The 17,623-nt window shown below is 42.6% G+C and overlaps 1 protein-coding gene across 1 annotated transcript in view; it reads right to left on the bottom strand.

Annotated features, from left to right (window-relative positions):
- Positions 1 to 17,623, bottom strand: part of LOC143997704 (cytochrome P450 2C3-like) — a 154,028-nt gene that overhangs the window by 43,554 nt on the left and 92,851 nt on the right. Inside the window, exons 5-6 of the mRNA XM_077493484.1 lie at positions 16,547 to 16,707; positions 10,249 to 10,422 (exon numbers count right to left, since the gene is read on the bottom strand). Of these exons, the coding sequence (XP_077349610.1) occupies positions 10,249 to 10,422; positions 16,547 to 16,707 (335 nt within the window). The remainder of the gene's footprint in view (positions 1 to 10,248; positions 10,423 to 16,546; positions 16,708 to 17,623) is intronic.

Here is a 17,623-nt window from a genome sequence, read left to right as displayed (position 1 = left end):
TTGTCCCAGAGAGTGGTGCCTGTACTGCCATGCTCCAGACTTACCATTCTCCCAAGGCAGCTGGCCTACCTGGGAAGAATCAACTCGTTTGGGCCATTTCTCAACAATTCTGGTGGCCTAGTCTACGTGTTGATGTAACTGCCTTCGTAGCTGCCTGTTCCATGTGTGCTCAGAGTAAGACTCCACGACACCTTCCAGTGGGCCTCCTACAACCCATACCCAATGGAGAGAGTCCCTGGACCCACCTGTCTATGGATTTCATTGTGGAGTTACCCAACTCCCAAAGCAACACTGTTATCCTTATTGTGGTTGACCGGTTCTCAAAGATGTGTCTTTGTATTCCATTTAAGAAGTTGCCCACTTCTGAGGAACTGGCTTCCATTTTTGCTTGGAAGATCTTTTGCTTACATGGGCTACCAAAGGTGATTGTCTCGGACAGGGGTAGTCAGTTTGTGTCCCGCTTATGGCGAGCCTTTTGTGCACAGTTGGGAATTCAGCTTGCTTTCTCCTCTGCGTATCAACCGCAGTCTAATGGGGCCACAGAACGAGCCAATCAGTCCTTGGAGCAATTCCTACATGGCTATATTTCAGACCATCATAACAACTGGTCAGACCTATTACCGTGGGCAGAGTTTTATTCACAACAGTGCCTTGAATTCTGCTTTCCGATTGTCCCCGTTTATAGAGAATTATGATTTCCAACCTTCCGTGTTGCCTGACTCGTTTGTTCCACAGAGTATTCCTGCATTAGAGAAGCATCTCCGTAGTCTTCGTTCCACTTGGGTACAAGTCCAGGAGGCTTTGCGTCATACTAATGATAGGTTCAGACTCCATGCTGACCGCAGACGCCTGCCTGCACCTTCCTACCAGGTTGGGGACAGTGTCTGGCTGTCATTTCGCAACCTCCGACTACGTGTTCCCTCACTAAAGTTCGCACCTCAGTTTATTGGGCCTTTCCGTATTCTTCGCAGAATTAACCCAGTGGCTTACGCATTAGACCTTCCTTCTAATATGCGTATTTCAAATGTATTTCATGTCTTATTAAATTGCTTGTAAACCCAAAATAAAAAAAATTAAAAAAAACACCTGCAAGTTTGTTTCATCTGCGTGCAGTACGAAGGGATGGTTTGGCGCCAATCGCCAGGTGCCTTTAATGCCCAAGTGGTGGCGCCTCCCTTCCCACATGCACGTTACATGGCGTTGGGGGTGTGGCTTGGCTGTGCCCATATAGTGCTCTCCTTACTGGCCCTGTGCCTTGGTCGGATTCACTTACACACATTGCACTCCACTGGATTGTGACATCTACACTTCTAATTTGAGGTACTATCACTTTTTTTGGGTTTATCTGACGGTTTAATCAAACATCCTTCCCTTTATAGTTCCTTGCATGTTAATGTAACTACCCATTATATCCACTTACTCTTAACTCCTCTATTATGAGGGCGCTTATCACATTTTCCCTGACATTTCCATTGTCAGTATGGGATATTCCTTTATTATGGAGGCTTATATAATTGCTAGTACTGTTATTGTTTACACAGCCCTCAACAAACAGTGTTATTTACACATATCCCCAGCCCTGAATGGATTTTGTCTCCATGGATGCCTGTCCACATTGGGTGAGGTTTTGGTGTGGGTCGCGGTCATTCTACACACTCCCTCAGTTCCTGTGCCTGACATTACCGATGGACCTTCGGCATCCAGTGCCGCACCACGCCTCCTATGCACAGCAGACCTGTTTGTAAGTACTACTTATTGGTTTCATTCCAATATGCATATCATTTCTGTTGCTATATGCTAACTATGTATTTCATTTCAGATAATTATCATGTGCTTGCTCCTGATGAGTGGTAACACCAAACCATGAAACGTGTCAAGCTAGTTTGAAGCCATGTTTGGACCTACATATTAATTTTAAGGATCATGTCATATTTTATACCAATTTTGGGGTATAGGATCCAGGGTCTCTTCCCCAATATACCTGGCAGATTAGAGAGTTCGGAGGTCATTTCAATTATTGTAATTATTGTAGTTATTGCTTTGATATGTTAATAACCAACATGTATGTGTATATAGATAATATTTATGGGTTATAATACCACTATCAATTATTGTTCCTATCTTGTTAATCATGGTCCTATTGTACCCAAATAAACAGATTTATATTTTTACTATTGATAGTTGGTTGTCCCTGAGACTGCATGTTTTATACATGTGTATATAGATGGAATTTATGGGTTTTATTACCACTATAAATTACTGTTCTTATCTTGCTAATTATGGTCTTATCGTACCTAAACAGGCATATTTTATATCTATACTATTGATAGTTGGTTGTCCCCAAGACTGCATGCATCATATAAAGTCCCACCTGCTATTATTGTCTCCCTTTCCCCACATTCCTCACCCTGTACAGGTTGAGAACCATGAGTATGAAGTACAGTCCATTGTTGACTCCCGTAAGTTCCGTGTGTGCATACAGTACCCAGTGCATTGGAAAGGGTACAGGCTAGAGAAGCGCTCTTGGGTCTCATCTTTGGACGTACATGCCCCTGTCCTCCTCCGTGATTTCCATAGATGTTTTCCCCTCAAGCCTAGTAGTCCTCCGAGGGGAAGGGGTCATTGAGGAGGGGGTACTGTGAGTGTTGGGCTCAGCCCTTCCTTCTCAAAGCTTACCACTCAGCTGTCGGCTAATTGCCAGCTCCTTTCTCTCCACAGTGACTCACCTGTTGATGATATCTTGCTCGTCAGTCCTACCCAATTAAGCCGTCCAGCCAAGATGATCTCTGCCTTCGCCTTGGTCACACCTCTAGAGATGCTCTCCTGTGTTCCTGTTAAAGACTTGCTTGGCTGACCTTCCTTCTGGCTCCAGATCCTACTTCCTGTTCTACTAAGCTCATCTCTGGCTCCCTGATGTTTTGGCTTGTCTGACTATCTGTTCCGGTTCCTGAACCACGTTTTGACTAAATTTACTCTGTTTACCTTTTTATTATTATTATTAAACAAGTGCGATTTAATTGTACTTCTGTCTCAGTCTGATTCATGGTTTCTGACATAGAGGAGGTAGATTCAGGGCTTAGAAGCATAAGCCCTCAACTACATAAAGCCTTTAAGCGAGTGGTTCAAGAACAGAGCGCCCAGTTGAAGGGGTGAGAAAACTATGGAGGCTGGAAGCCAAAGAGAAGGAGTTGAAGCCAGATGAGATAGTCTATATGAAGGCTACCATCAAGTTAACTTGGGATCAGCCAGGCACTTTTGTTGTTCTGGAGACGGACACATGACTGAGTGAAGCAGGGTTGGAATTGGTTTCTGAGATAGTACCCACCAAAGCCTTGTCCCGGAGTGGGGGGAAGGTTCCAGTCAGTCTCCAGAATTTCACGGATCACCCAGTTATGCTAGGGGCCCAAATGCTGATGGGGGGCGAGTGAGTTCAGCTACCCTGATCACTATGGCAGAGATGGCTGGGAGGGAAGACAATGCAGAACTTAGAGAAGAGCTTCTTTCTTCCTCCAAAATGTTAGCTCTTGAGTGGCAGGAAAGAGTCTGAAATCAGTTTTCCAGGTGGAAGATGATGTTCTCCAGGAACAACTTTGATACGGGTTGCACCAAGAGTGCTCAGCCCCAGAAACGGTTAGAGGAGGACAAAGAGAGCCTGGCAAGTGCCACTTAGTGACCTAAAAGACCCCAGGGAGCAGCTGGCTGAGCTGAAAAAGTCAGGAGTCATCTGACAGTTCAGAAGCCCTCATGCTTCACCTATCATGGTGGTGAGAAAGAAGAAAGAAACACTGTAAATGCGCATTCACTTCCAAACCATGAACAGAAGGACTATCCCTTATCAATACACCACCCCTCATATTGAAGATGCCCTTCAGTGCCCGACCAGGGCAAGGTGGGTTTAGTGTGCTGGACCTTAAGAGCAGTTACTACCAGATCCCTATGCACCCCAATGATAGGGAGAAGCTGGCTTTTATCTGTCCACTGAGGTTCTATGAAATCGCCAGGATGACCCAGGGATCATTGAGGGCTCCAGCCACATTTCAGCAGCTGATGGAGCATATAGTCATTGACATGAACTAGATTGAGGTCTTGGTGTACTTGGACAACATTATTGTCTTCAGGAGAACCCTGGAAGAGCATGAAGCAAGGCTTGAGAAAGTCTTGGTGAGAGGCTTCATGAAGAGGGGCTGAAGTTGTCGTTAGAAAAGTGGCAGTTATCCCAAACCCCTGTCACCTACCTGGGACATGTCACCTCTGTGCGGGGCATCGCTACAGACCTGAAGAAGCTGGAGGTGGTCACTACTTGGCTCTGTACAAGGTCTGATGGAGCTGCAAACTTTCCTTGGATTCTGCTCCTTTTATCAGAGGTTTGTGGTGAACTTTGCGAAGATTGTTTGGCCACTTAACGAGGTGCTTCAGGCTGAGGTGGAGGGTGAAGGCCGAAAACTGAGTAAGGCAAGGCAAGGGGCTTGGAGACCAAGGGAGTCTACACAAGAGCAATGGACTCTCCACTGTGAAAAAGCTTTTCAAAACCTCAAGAGAAGCCTCACAGAAGCACCAGTGTTGGCCTATGCAGTATTGGCCTATACAAACCAAGCCAAGCCCTATGAGCTTCATGTGGATGCTAGGGATTGGGTGGAGTTCTGTACCAAGAACAGGAAGGTGGACTCAGGCCCATAGCATATGTGAGTTGGAGCTCGACTCAGGAGAACTATCCTGAGCATAAGCTGTAGTTTTTTTAGCCTTGAAGTGGGCTGTAGTGGACAAATTGAAGCACTATCTGTATGGAGCCTTTTTTGTGGTCAAGACGGATAACAATCCTTTTAGTACTTGTTCTCCTCAGCCAAGCTGGATGCAACTGGGTGGCCCTGTCTGTGTTTCAGTTCAGCCTGAAGTACCAGCCTGGGTCAGGAAACAGATGTTGATGCTTCATCACGGAGGCCTAACCGTTTAGTCCGAGAGTCGGAAGACTAGACCTTTGTGACCTTGAAAGGAGTGCACGCTCTGTGTCAGGGCATTGCCCAGAGAATAAAAGGAACTGTTGGAGTTGAACACATAGAAGCCATCCCTTCTGGAATACCAAAGCGTTTCTGTGACTTGACCCAAGTGGGAAGTGAAGAGCTTCCTCAGTTGTCCAGGGGAGATTTGAAGAAATGTCAGGGTGAGGATTTGCTGTCTTGGTTAAATTTGTAAGCATTGGCCAAACAGAACCCTGGTCTTCTGCTGAAAAGCACCCTTATGGACTCAAATAGTGCACCTGGAATAGAATCGATTGCAAATGAAAGAGAGACTGTTGTACATAAGGAGCCTTGCTGAGGGTCCTGAAGAAAAATGGCAACTATTTCTTTCGGAGAAACACTGATAGACTGTGCTGGCTGCACTTCATGACAAACATGGCCATCTAGGCCCAGATAGGACCTTTATATTTGTCAAGGATAGGTTCTATTGGGCTAATATGAGAACTAAAAGTGGAGAGTAATGCCACGTACACATGATCGGGAATGGTGCCAGCAAAAGACTGATGTAATGTTTTGGTCAGAAAATGCGACCGTGTGTATGCTCCATCCGCCTTTTGCTGGCGGCATTTCCGCCAGCAAAAGATTGAGAGCAGGTTCTCAATTTTTCGGTCGGAAAAAGTTTAGATCAGAAATTCTGATCGTCTGTACAAATTCCGACGCACAAAATTTCTACGCATGCTCAGAAACAATTTGACGCATGCTCGGAAGCATTGAACTTCATTTTCTTGGCTCATCGTATTGTTGTACGTCACCGCATTCTTGACTGTCGAAAGTGCATAGAACTTGTGTGACCATGTGTATGCAAGCCAAGCTTGAGCGGAATTCCGTCGGAAAAACCATCCAAGTTTTTTCCAACGGAAAATCCGTTCGTGTGTATGGGGCATTACCGTCAACCCTGTCTGCTGTACATCCAGAGGAAGACTTTGCGAGTCAAAGCTGCACCCATGGGACACTTACAAAGTCAAGGGCCTATGGAGTTAGGTTGCATTGACTTTTTGTGCCTGGAACCCGATGCTGGTGGGAGAAGAAATGTTTTGGTGGTGACCGATTACTTTACCCGATACGCTCAAGCCTATCCCACCAAGGACCAACAGGCCACCATGGTGGCGAAAGTATTAGTGGAAAAGTTCTCTGTGCAAATGCATTTGGATCAGGGCAGAGACTTGGAGAGAAAACTTGTGCGCTAGCTATGCCAGCTGCTAGGCATAAAAAAAATCCAGAACCTCTCCGTATCACCCACAGGGAGACCCCTCAGCCTGAGAGGTGTAATCGCACATTACTGAACATGGTGGGAATCTCACCACCCGGGAAAAAGCAGCACTGGGGTTACCACATTGCTGCCACCTTTCATTCGTACAACAGCACGAGTGATGCCAGGGGTACTCCCTCTACAGACTAATATTTGGAAGAGAGGTCTTCCAGTTGACCTGGCTTTTGAAATGTCCACAGACCATACATCCGCAGCTTCCTACAAGGGATACTTTGATAGACTGCAGAAGAACCTGAAACAGGCTTATAAGAAAGCACTAGAGAATTCTACCTTTCGAGAGCAGAACAAAAATCATTTTAACCTGAGAATGAAAATGTAGGTCCTCCAACCAGGAGATTGTGTATTGTTTATGTACCTGGAGGGTGCCTGGAAAACATAAGTTGGTAGATCGCTGGTGACCCCAACCCTACATTATCTGTAAGAAACTTCCTGGGCTGCCAGTCTGTCAAATTCGTCCTGAGGGGACAACAGACTCTTTGAAGACGTGGCATCAAAATCATCTGCTTCCTCTGTCTAAGGCTGTCTGAGTACCTCGGTCCACAACCCCCCACCCCAGGTGCTAAAATACCACCTCTTAGAACCTGGATGCACCGGGGGAATCAGAATAACCAATCAGCCGTGACAGGATGACAGTGATGAGGAGGAGATAGTGCCTTACTGGCTATGGTGAACCAGGAAACCAGTTCTGGCTGCAGGGTCAAAAGTAGAAATTCTACCTCCCACTGAAAAGGCATGAGAGGTCAAAATTAAGACAGTATATCTCAAGAAGAGATCAACTTCAATGATGAAGATCTTTTGCAGCCCAGGTAAGACAGTCCTTTGGCAGCTGGAATCCCACTTGCAGAAGATGAGATAGACTCTTATGAAGGCAGGAATGATACAAACCATGATGAAGATATCACGGGGCTCACTTTCCCTGAACTGGATTTAATTTGGCCACCTTTGGATCCTTTCAGTCTTGATAATACCAGAAACATGGACATGAACTCTGAATCTGTGTCTGACAACTTCTCACTTATCCGGTTGAGAAGGAACCTAAACCCTCCAAAAAGACTAACCTATGAGGTTCTAGGGCAGTGGTTCTCAACTCCTGTCCTCAGAACCCACTAACAGGCCAGGTTTGCAAGATAACTGAAATACATCACAGGTGTTATCATTTGCTGCTCATTGATTGCAGTATTCTTGTCTGCATCTCCCCAAGGTAATATATATGTAGAGAGGCTCCTGCGCTCTATGGCAAAGAGAACAATTTTGGAAGTGGAGTGAAAAAGTAGTTCTAATCGGAGCAGCAGACACTTTTATGAGTGAACTCTCAATAAAAATAGACAAAACAGGGGGGGGGGGGGGGGGGTGTTGCGCTTCCTTAGATACCAAGAGAAAAATAAACAATAAACTTATGTGATGAAAAGTGACTGTCAATACTTCCCAAGGTAATAATTTAAATCTGGCCTGTTGGTGGGTCCTGAGGACTGGAGTTGAGAACCACTGTTCTAGGGGAAAGCTCAGATGAACTAATACCCACTATTCAATGACAGAATCTCATGCCAGATCCCACTACCGTCCACTGGGTAGGGGGTGACCTTAACCTGCCCTCTGACACTACTGGGTGGGCCACAGCAATAGCCCTGGCCTGTTAACAGACCGATTATGAGCTAATTTAAGGTATATATAAATGGTTTCAACAAAATCCGGAAGTATTCAAATACCTGTTGAGTTTAAGTTATTGAAAAGAAAAATGCCGCTCCAGGTGAGTGATTCCAGGTGAGTTGGGGAGAGGACTCCTGCTACGGATGCAAGCCTCGGCTCGCCTGCCGTGCAAATGATATAAAGGAATAAATTGGTGGCTGCACACTGCAGTAACAAAAAATACCTTTATTTTTCTTCAATAAAACATGATGTAACATCACAGGAGGGTAGCAGGTGCATCTGAAGACGCGTATCACACAATTACATTGTGTTTATTCATTATTCATGTATATAAATGTTTCAACAAAATCTGGAAGTATGCAAATACCTGTTGAGTTTAAGTTATGGTTGACGATTTGTGTGATAACTTTAACTTTGATTATCAACTAAGTAAATGTTCTGGGAAGCTATTGCCTCTTTGGAGGACCAAAGATTTTAAGTGGGGGGAGAATGTAGCCAGTTGCGGACTAAACTTACTTGCGTTATTGTGGACATTCAGTAACAACATCTGCAGTGAGCTTATTTCACTCTAGTGCTCAATTTGAGCATTATGTCATCATTTACTGAGGGCAGCTACAAGCAGAGACCTAACACGAGAACAGAGGCTCTTGGGACCTGTAGTCTGTGGAAGCCAGGATTCGCACTGGAACCGGACCATTGGGGACTACAAGTTTCAGCCAGCTGGGAGGAAGAACAGAATGCTAGGAGAGGTGTTATATAGCCTGACCGAGTGAGGAGTCAGTCTCTTGGGACCAAGGCCTTCAGCAGTAAGCAGAGTCCCGGTCGGTCAGAGGAGTACGATCTGGCGCTGCTGCCTAGGCAGCGGGGAGAGCATCCGGTGTGTGTGGGTAGATGCATCTAGCTTCCTGTTGGTTCGAAGCCCACCCTCGATACACTCTTAAGACACTGCATGCAGACACCTTTACTAAATTATTTTGCATCAAGTTCTAACAAGGAGACATTTTGCACTTGCTATTTACAGTATTGGAGCCATTATACCGGAATCTCTCTTTATGAGCCCTTGTTAAGCTAGCTGAAGACACAGAATCTCTACATCACAAGGACTTCTCCACCTTCCCCACTTAAAATACTTGGTTCATAATTTCTGCACCCTTCCCAAATGTATCTTTTTGGTTGGTTCTCCATTTGTGTCACTGAGCGTGGGCCTGTGGCGTCACGGGTTGAAAGTGAGTAATTTCATATATAAAAAGGTCACAGTCTTTCCTTTTCACACCACTTCCAGGTTTAACCAATTACATCTTTCATCTTAAAGTGGAGTTCCACCCACAGTGCGGCCCTAAAAGGAGATTATATATATATATATATATATATATAATTTTTTTTTTTTTTTTATTCTGTCTGAATACCTTTATTTTATATGCGCGTCACTTCCAGTACCTAGGTGATGTCATCATCAGACGATTCCCTTGGTCTCCTGGGATATCGGCGTCATCGATCCCAGAAGTCAAAGGGATCATCTGATTCTCTTTTGATTGACAGTTCACCATAACTACGGGGCAGGAACTTTCGCTGCCATCGCTATGGCAACCTGCAATCAACAAACTGCAAAGGCGCGAGATCCCAGCATGCACCTAATCCTGGAAATAGACACAAGCGGGCTTCAGATGCCCAGAACCACGATGGCCCCTGCCTGCTTCCGAGATCAGGTCAATTTTACAGATTAAAATAAAACACACACTTGCAACAGTAGCCAAATAGTACTGTACAATCTGTGCCAATTATCAGGGTGCTTTTAAAAAAAAAAAGTGATTATTGTGACTGGAGCTTTGCTTTAATGTAATTTTACTTGCAATACATTTCTGTGTTAATTGTGATAGTGTAAAACTAGAAAATAGTATCTTCCAAGTTATTACTGCCTTATATGCTTAAAGATCTCTACAGTAAATCTTTATGGTTACTTTATTGCAGTTTGGTCTGTGTGATTGCATTACTAACTTTGAAACATGTCTGAACCCAAGGTGTCAGAGGTGACGGGAGACTTGGAGGGTTAGGGCAATCTTTGGGGTCAGTCATCACCCAGTGGTCCTCACGGGGGTGGAGCTACATATATAATATTGGCATATCTGGCAGGGTTGGCTTCGTATACAGAACCATACAGAACCATTTGCAGCAATCCCTGAAATCTTACCCTCTCCACTACCAGTTACATTTGCACGCCCATTCTCCAGAGCAGTGCTGTTTGTGATTAGCTGGGTTATGGCAATTTTGCCAATACTTATTAAGGACACTTCAAAAGATGAGGGTCAGTGCATTTACCTCTCTCATCTTCAACAGGAAAAAATCCATCAAATCTCGGGGCGCCTCGGGCTTCAGGGTGCGTTTGTGCTCCTTCACGTACTCTAGCACAACTTTATACACGTAGGAGGTGTCCTTAAAAGCAATCTTTTGTAATAATGGCAGCTTGAGCAGGAACGGGAAAATGTTGCAGACCTGTCCGTCAGAAACACAATGAGTAAAACAAATTACAACGTATGTCAATGAAAAATAAAATTACACAAATGTGCATCTCTACAATACATTCACATTTTCTATGTTTTAAAGTAGATGTTGGGCTTACATGAATTCATTAATTAACTTTAACCTTAGTCTAAACTCTAAACCTAGCCAATAAATCTAAAAAATACTATAAATATTGATGATTGAACACTTCCAGAATAGACACTGTCTCAAATCCCTGGTAATGCTAAAAGAGAGGGGGGAGAAAAGAGACAAGTTCCTTTAAAGAATAATGGGATTTCAATTGAGACAAGGTCTATTGATAGGGTAGGCACATAAGGCAACAATTTAAAAAAAATATAAAATGTATTAATCGTATCAAAATCATATAAAAATACATATTCATAGCGTATTTGATGGACCATACTTGATAATCGTAATCTGATGCAGAACCAACATGTTTCGCATGATTGCTTCGTCAAGGTTTTGCATATATGACAGATTTCATCTATATTACATAGAATAAACATATCATTAGTATAATAAAATACATTGGTTGATACATCATCAAAAAAATGATTAAACTTCATTGTGGTCACATTGGGTATTGACATGATCAGTTGTTTTTATACATTTAGTTAATTGTGCCTTACAATAATTAATAACCATATGCGCCTCCGATTGCTCCACCACACCACAGGTGACGCAGACAACCACAGCTGGGCTGCCAGAGGGGAGATTACATTTTGACGGACAGGCACGATCTAAACAGCAACAGTAATCTAAAAAATAATAAATTATACTATGGTAGTGTTTATAATTATATTTTTTAGCTTTATACATACATTTATTTTATTTTTGGATATATTATGTTTTTATTTTTATTTTAGTGGTCCAAATTAATGGACTAAAATATAAAGAAAGCTTAGATAGAATTAATAATTAAATCAATGTATTCTCAAAAAAAAAAAAAAAATAGAAAATATCAAAAAATATAAGTAATAAAAATATATTGTAAATAAACATATAGCACTCGTGCTTAACCACTTGCTTACTGGGCACTTAAACCCCCCTCATGCCCAGACCAATTTTCAGCTTTCAGCGCTGATGCACTTTGAATGACAATTGCGCGGGCATACAACACTGTACCCAAATGACATTTTTATAATTTTTTTCCCACAAATAGAGCTTTCTTTTGGTGGTATTTAATTACAGCTGGGAGTTTTATTTTTTGCTAAACAAACAAAAAAAGATGCAAAAAAAAAATCATGTTTAATAGTTTGTTATAAAATTTTGCAAACAGGTCATTTTTCTCCTTCATTGAAGTGTGCTGATGAGGCGGCACTGATAGGCTGCACTGGTGGGCACTGATAGGCTGCACTGGTGGGCACTGATAAGCATAGTTAAGGCGGCACTAATAGGCACAGATAAGGCGGCACCGATGGGCGCAGATAAGGCGGCACTGATGGGCAAAGATGGGCACAGATAAGATGGCACGGATGGGTGGCACAGATGCGTGGCACGGATGGGTGGCACTAAGGGGCACTGATAGGTACCACTGATAGATGGGACTGATGGGCACTGATAGGTGGCACTTATAGGTGGCTCTGATAGGTGGCACTGCTGGGCACTGATGGGCGGCACTGCTGGGCACTGATGGGCACTGGTAGATGACAATGATGGGCACAGATATGTGGCACTGGGGTGCAGCACCTTTGTTGAGGCAGATTGTGGGCACTGCTGGGTGGCACTGTGGGCACTGCTGGGTGGCACTGTGGGCACTGACAGGGGGGGGACACATTTTTTATTGATGTGGCACTGGCAGGGGGCAGGTGGGCACTGGCACCCGATCACGGCCGCCGGTGATCGGCTCTTTTTTTTTCTCCTCGCGCTGTCAGCGCGAGGAGGAATAATAGCCGATTACCGGCTCAGTTGTATCACATGATCAGCTGTCATTGGCTGACAGCTGATCACGTGATAAGGGGTCGGGACCGACCCCTTGCTCGGATCAGGGATCAGGCGAGTCTCATAGACTCGCCGATCACAGAGCGCGCCGTGCGCGCCCCTCAGGGGGCTCGCAGGCCGCTCGTGCACGGGACGACGTCAATAGACGTAGTCCCGGCAAAGGAGATCCGCGCTGTTGCCGTCATTCGGCTATAGCGCGGGTCTCAAGTGGTTAATATACCACAGAGTCCAAGTCTAACATGATATTGATATCAATAGTGATTGAAGCTTAAAGGGGCTGTAAGGGTTTGTTTTTTATTTTCTAAATAGGTTCCTTTAAGATAGTGCATTGTTGGTTCACTTACCTTTTCCTTCGATTTCCCTTCTAAATGTTTTTTTTCTTTGTCTGAAATTCTCACTTCCTGTTTCTCCTCAGTAAACTTCACACCATCATCCGAGCGGTGTTTAGTCAGCCAGAACAGCTTACTGAGGAGGAACAGGAAGTGAGAAATTCAGACAAAGAAAACAAAGAAAAAAAACATTTAGAATGGGAAATCGAAGGAAAAGGTAAGTGAACCAACAATGCAATAGGTATTTAATTTACACTGCTATTGCTCTAGCTGATAATGTAAAGCGATAATGTCTTTGTTAAACAGGCAGAGTTAGACTACTTAGAATGTGGACCAATAGAATAAAATAAAACAAATAATAGCATAGTACTATTTATAAAGCAGACCAATAATCTAATGATAGGTAGCTATTTATATAGCCAATGCATAAAGCATAGGGCATAATGGCAACAACATGGCTGCTTATTAGTTACATTCCTAGATTAGATAACAACTAACCCATAGAGCGAGTGATGGTGAACCTTGGCACCCCAGATGCTTTGAAACTACATTTCCCATGATGCCCATGCACTCTGCAGAGTAGTTGAGTACCATGGGAAACGTAGTTCCAAAACATCTGGGGTGCCAAGGTTCGCCATCACTGCCATAGAGGCTCTTTCCTGAGAACAAAACGAGCGGTTTAATCAGAATAGCAAGATGATGGACTGGCAGTTGCGATGTGGGATGATGGTACACCGCATCTCAGGCAGCAAGACGCATGTGACGGATTGCCGCTAATGTAACCGTCTTAAATACCCACGATCCCACCGGAAGAGAAAGGTCAGATCCGACCCCTGACATCACTTCCGGTCCGGGCATCCCTGGAAGTGCATAACCGCAACAGTGCCATCTTGTGGCCATGATGTGGTAATGCTATCAGTCACATGCTGTAAATAGCATGGACGGGAAACGAGGAGGAAAGAAGCTTTCTCCTCTTAACCAGGGACGCACAAATATCCCCACTAATGGCAGAGTGTGACAAAAGCGGACTAGAGAGAAGAAAAACAAAAGGGCACAAGGCATAATTTCCATAAGGACCAGAACTTATAAAATTTTAACAATAGAATGAATAATCTCAGATTGTAATACAGAAATCATCTCCAAATGGAGATATAATAATCATTATCAAACATTGTGAATATAAACGAACATTTTGCACAAAAACGGACATGCAGCAGTCAGAAAACTAAGATAAGTAAGTCTTTTTATATAAAAACATCAATGTTAAAGTATAACCATAAAAAAAATTTTCTCAGCAGTGCAGAACCGCTTTAAGGCGCTTACATCGGCGGCAATCCGTCACATGCGTCTTGCTGCCCGAGATGCGGTGCACCATCATCCCACATCGCAACTGCCATTCCATCATCTAGCTATTCTGATTAACCACTTTCAGACCAGACCATTTTGCTGGCTTAAGACCAAACCACTTTTTGTGATTCGGCACTGCGTCGCTTTAACTGACAATTGCACGGTCGTGCGATGTGGCTCCCAAACAAAATTGACGTCCTTTTTTTCCCCCCCCAAATAGAGCTTTATGTTCAATTTAAAAAAAAAACGCATTATTTTTTACTTTTTGCTATAATAAATATCCCCCAAAAATATCTAAAAAAACTTTTTATCAGTTTAGGCCGATATGTAGTCTTCTACATATTTTTGGTATAAAAATAAAAATAAAAAATTGCAATAAGCGATTATTGATTGGTTTGCGCAAAATTAATAGCGTTTACAAAATAGGGGATAGTTTTATGGCATTTTTTTAATCATTTTTTTTTTCAATAGTAATGGCGGCGATCAGCGATTTTTATTGTGACTGCGAGATTATGGTGGACACATCGGACATTTGACACATTTTTGGGACCATTGTCATTTATACAGCAATCAGTGCTATACAAATGCACGGATTCCTGTGTAAATGACACTGGCAGTGAAGGGGTTAACCAGGGGGTGGCAGTGTAGGGGTTACGTGTGTCCTAGGGGCGTGTTGCTAACTGTGGGGGGCTGGGCTGTGTGTTAGTGAACACTGATCTCTGCTCCAATCACAGGGAGCAGAGATCAGTGTCACTTGTTGCTAGGCAGAACGGGGAGATGCTGTTTACTTCCACATCTCCCCGTTCAGCCTCTGCATGAGACGATCATGGGTATCCCCACAGCGATCGAGTCAGCGGGACCCGCGACCGGACTCACGAGGGTCCCGACCGGCGCGCACGCGATAGCAGGGTGGCAATTTCAAATGGACGTACCTGTAAGCCAATTTGCCTGCCCGTGCCATTCTGCCGACGTACATCGTCGTGCGCCGGTCGGGAAGTGGTTAATCCGCTCGTTTTGTTCTCAGGTAAGAGCCTCTATGGGTTAGTTGTTATCTAATCTAGGAATGTAACTAATAAGCAGCCATGTTATTGCTATTATGCCCTATGCTTTATGCGTTGGCTATATAAATAGCTACCTATCATTAGATTATTGGTCTGCTTTATAAATAGTACTATGCTATTTGTTTTATTTTATTTTATTCTATTGGCCCACATTCTAAGTAGGCTAACTCTGCCTGTTTAATACAAAAGACATTATCGCTTTACATTATTAGATACAGCAATAGCAGTGTAAATTAATTGCCTATTTTTTAAGCTTAAGCTTCAATCACTATTGATATCAATATCATGTTAAACTTAGACTCTGAGGTATATTAAGCACGAGTGCTATATGTTTATTTACAATATATTTTTATTACTTATATGTTTTGATATTTTGTATTTTTTTTTTTTTTGAGAATACATTATGATTTAATAATTAATACTATCTACGCTTTCTTTATATTTGAGTCCATTAATTTGCACCACTAAAATAAAAATAAAAAATATATATATCCAAAAATAAAATAAATGTATAAAGCTAAAAAATATAATTATAAACACTACTATAGTATAACTTATTATTTTTTAGATTACTGTTGCCATTTACATTTTGACAGACAGGCACAATCCAATCTCCCCTCTGGCAGCCCAGCTGGGATCTGACTCCCAATGGGAACTGGGTGTAGTTATCTGCGTCACCTGTGGTGTGGTGGAGCAGTCAGAGGCGCATGATTATTAATTATTTTAAAGGACCAGGCAGGCACAATTAACTAAATGAATAAAAACAATTGATCACGTTAATACCCAGTGTAACCACAATGAAGTTTAATCATTTTTTTGATGATGTATCAACCAATATATTTTATTATACTAATGATATGTTTATTCTATGTAATATAGAAATCTGTGATATATGCGAAACCTTGACGAAGCAATCATGTGAAACATGTTGGTTCTGCTTATCAACGCATCAGATTACGATTATCAAGTATTGTCTCATGGTCCATCAAATACACTATGGATATGTATTTTTATATGATTTTGATACGTTTAATACATTTATATCTTATAAAAATTGTTGTCTTATATGCCTACCCTATCAATAGACCTCGTCTCAATTAAAATCCCATTATTCTTTAAAGAGACTTATGTCTTTTCTCCCCTCTCTCCTCTTAATCTAAAATACTGTATATTTCTAAATCTGGCATATCATTGAATTCCAGAACAACAATTATAAAATACAATACAGTAAGAAAACTTTGCCAAAAATAGCACTGACATTTTGAGACAAATTTAAGTCATTCAAGAAAACTTAACAATGTATACTACTGGTTTCCTCCAGTAACCATGTAGTAGACTATGTATGTAGTCTATGTGACCATGTAGTAGGTGCTAGTGGTAGGAAGGAAGACAAATCCACCAATGATGATAACCTACCATGTGCAATAGGGATATAGAATTCTTATGGTGTCGGGAGGTGTGAGACATCAGCTCATGTAACTTTGGGTCTTTGTAGTCAAAATGTTCTCCAAACAACACTGAACTCATAATATTCATAACAGCTTTGCCCAGGATATGTAGTGGATTGAATGGTTTTCCTGAAATAAGGAGGAAACATTTTACTTTTACAGCTAAAATATTTATTTTACAATTTCTTTACACTTTTGAGATTGAAAAAATTTGTGCCATAAAACTTGTCTGAAAAGGACAACTGTGTCACTGGACCCATTTGGGCCCATGGAGATAGACGGAGCCATCAAGCCTATAATTGTGAGGCACTTTTAAATGAGAAACCTCTAGAGCTAAGCGCACTTAGACTTGACTACTGCAATCTTTTTTTGTTGAAGAGAGATTGTGTTTAACTAGGTATTTAGTGTAGCTCTGAGGTAGACCTGATCTTGAGGATGACACAAGGTTGACTATCAAGCCAAAGTCAATCAGGGTCCAAATGCTTACTTTTCTGGACATGAATAGATTTAGTTTGGAATGAGCCAGATGTAACAGATCATCAAGGTAATGATTGATTTCCATGTTCTATATTAATTTTAAATTTCCATGAATGCCTCTAGGAAATAGTTTAGAGTTCCCACAGTTCAGAAATGTTCTCCATCCAGACCTGCATGAAACCTGCAAGTCCTGTCTCATCTTGCAGGCCTGGACGGACATCCCTTCAAATGAGCTTGGTGGATTCAGGCCCAGAACAGTAGGTAGCCTTAGAAAGGTTTTCACTGGAATGCCTTTCCATGTTTATAGGATTCTCCAGCTTATTCTGGGGCTCGTCTTCTGGTCTGCAGTTCTGTTGCTGGTAGGTAGTCTTTGGTCCTGCAGAATAATCAAAGACTTCCGCTAGTAGCTTTATTGATAGTTTCCAACTTGCCACTGAACAAAGAGCAGCCTTGAAAAGGATATTTCACATCACCATTGTTTTCAGGATGAGTCCACCACTCACAGATTGAGCCAGAGCACCCATTTGGCTGTCATGGACCAGAGTATTGTTCTGGCACACAAAATGTA

The sequence above is a fragment of the Lithobates pipiens genome, unplaced genomic scaffold, assembly GCF_037356315.1.
Source record: "Lithobates pipiens isolate NorthernLeopardFrog02 unplaced genomic scaffold, aLitPip1_a1.2 Scaffold_19, whole genome shotgun sequence".
Classification (NCBI taxonomy): domain Eukaryota; kingdom Metazoa; phylum Chordata; class Amphibia; order Anura; family Ranidae; genus Lithobates; species Lithobates pipiens.
This window is presented reverse-complemented; position numbering and strand designations above follow the sequence as displayed.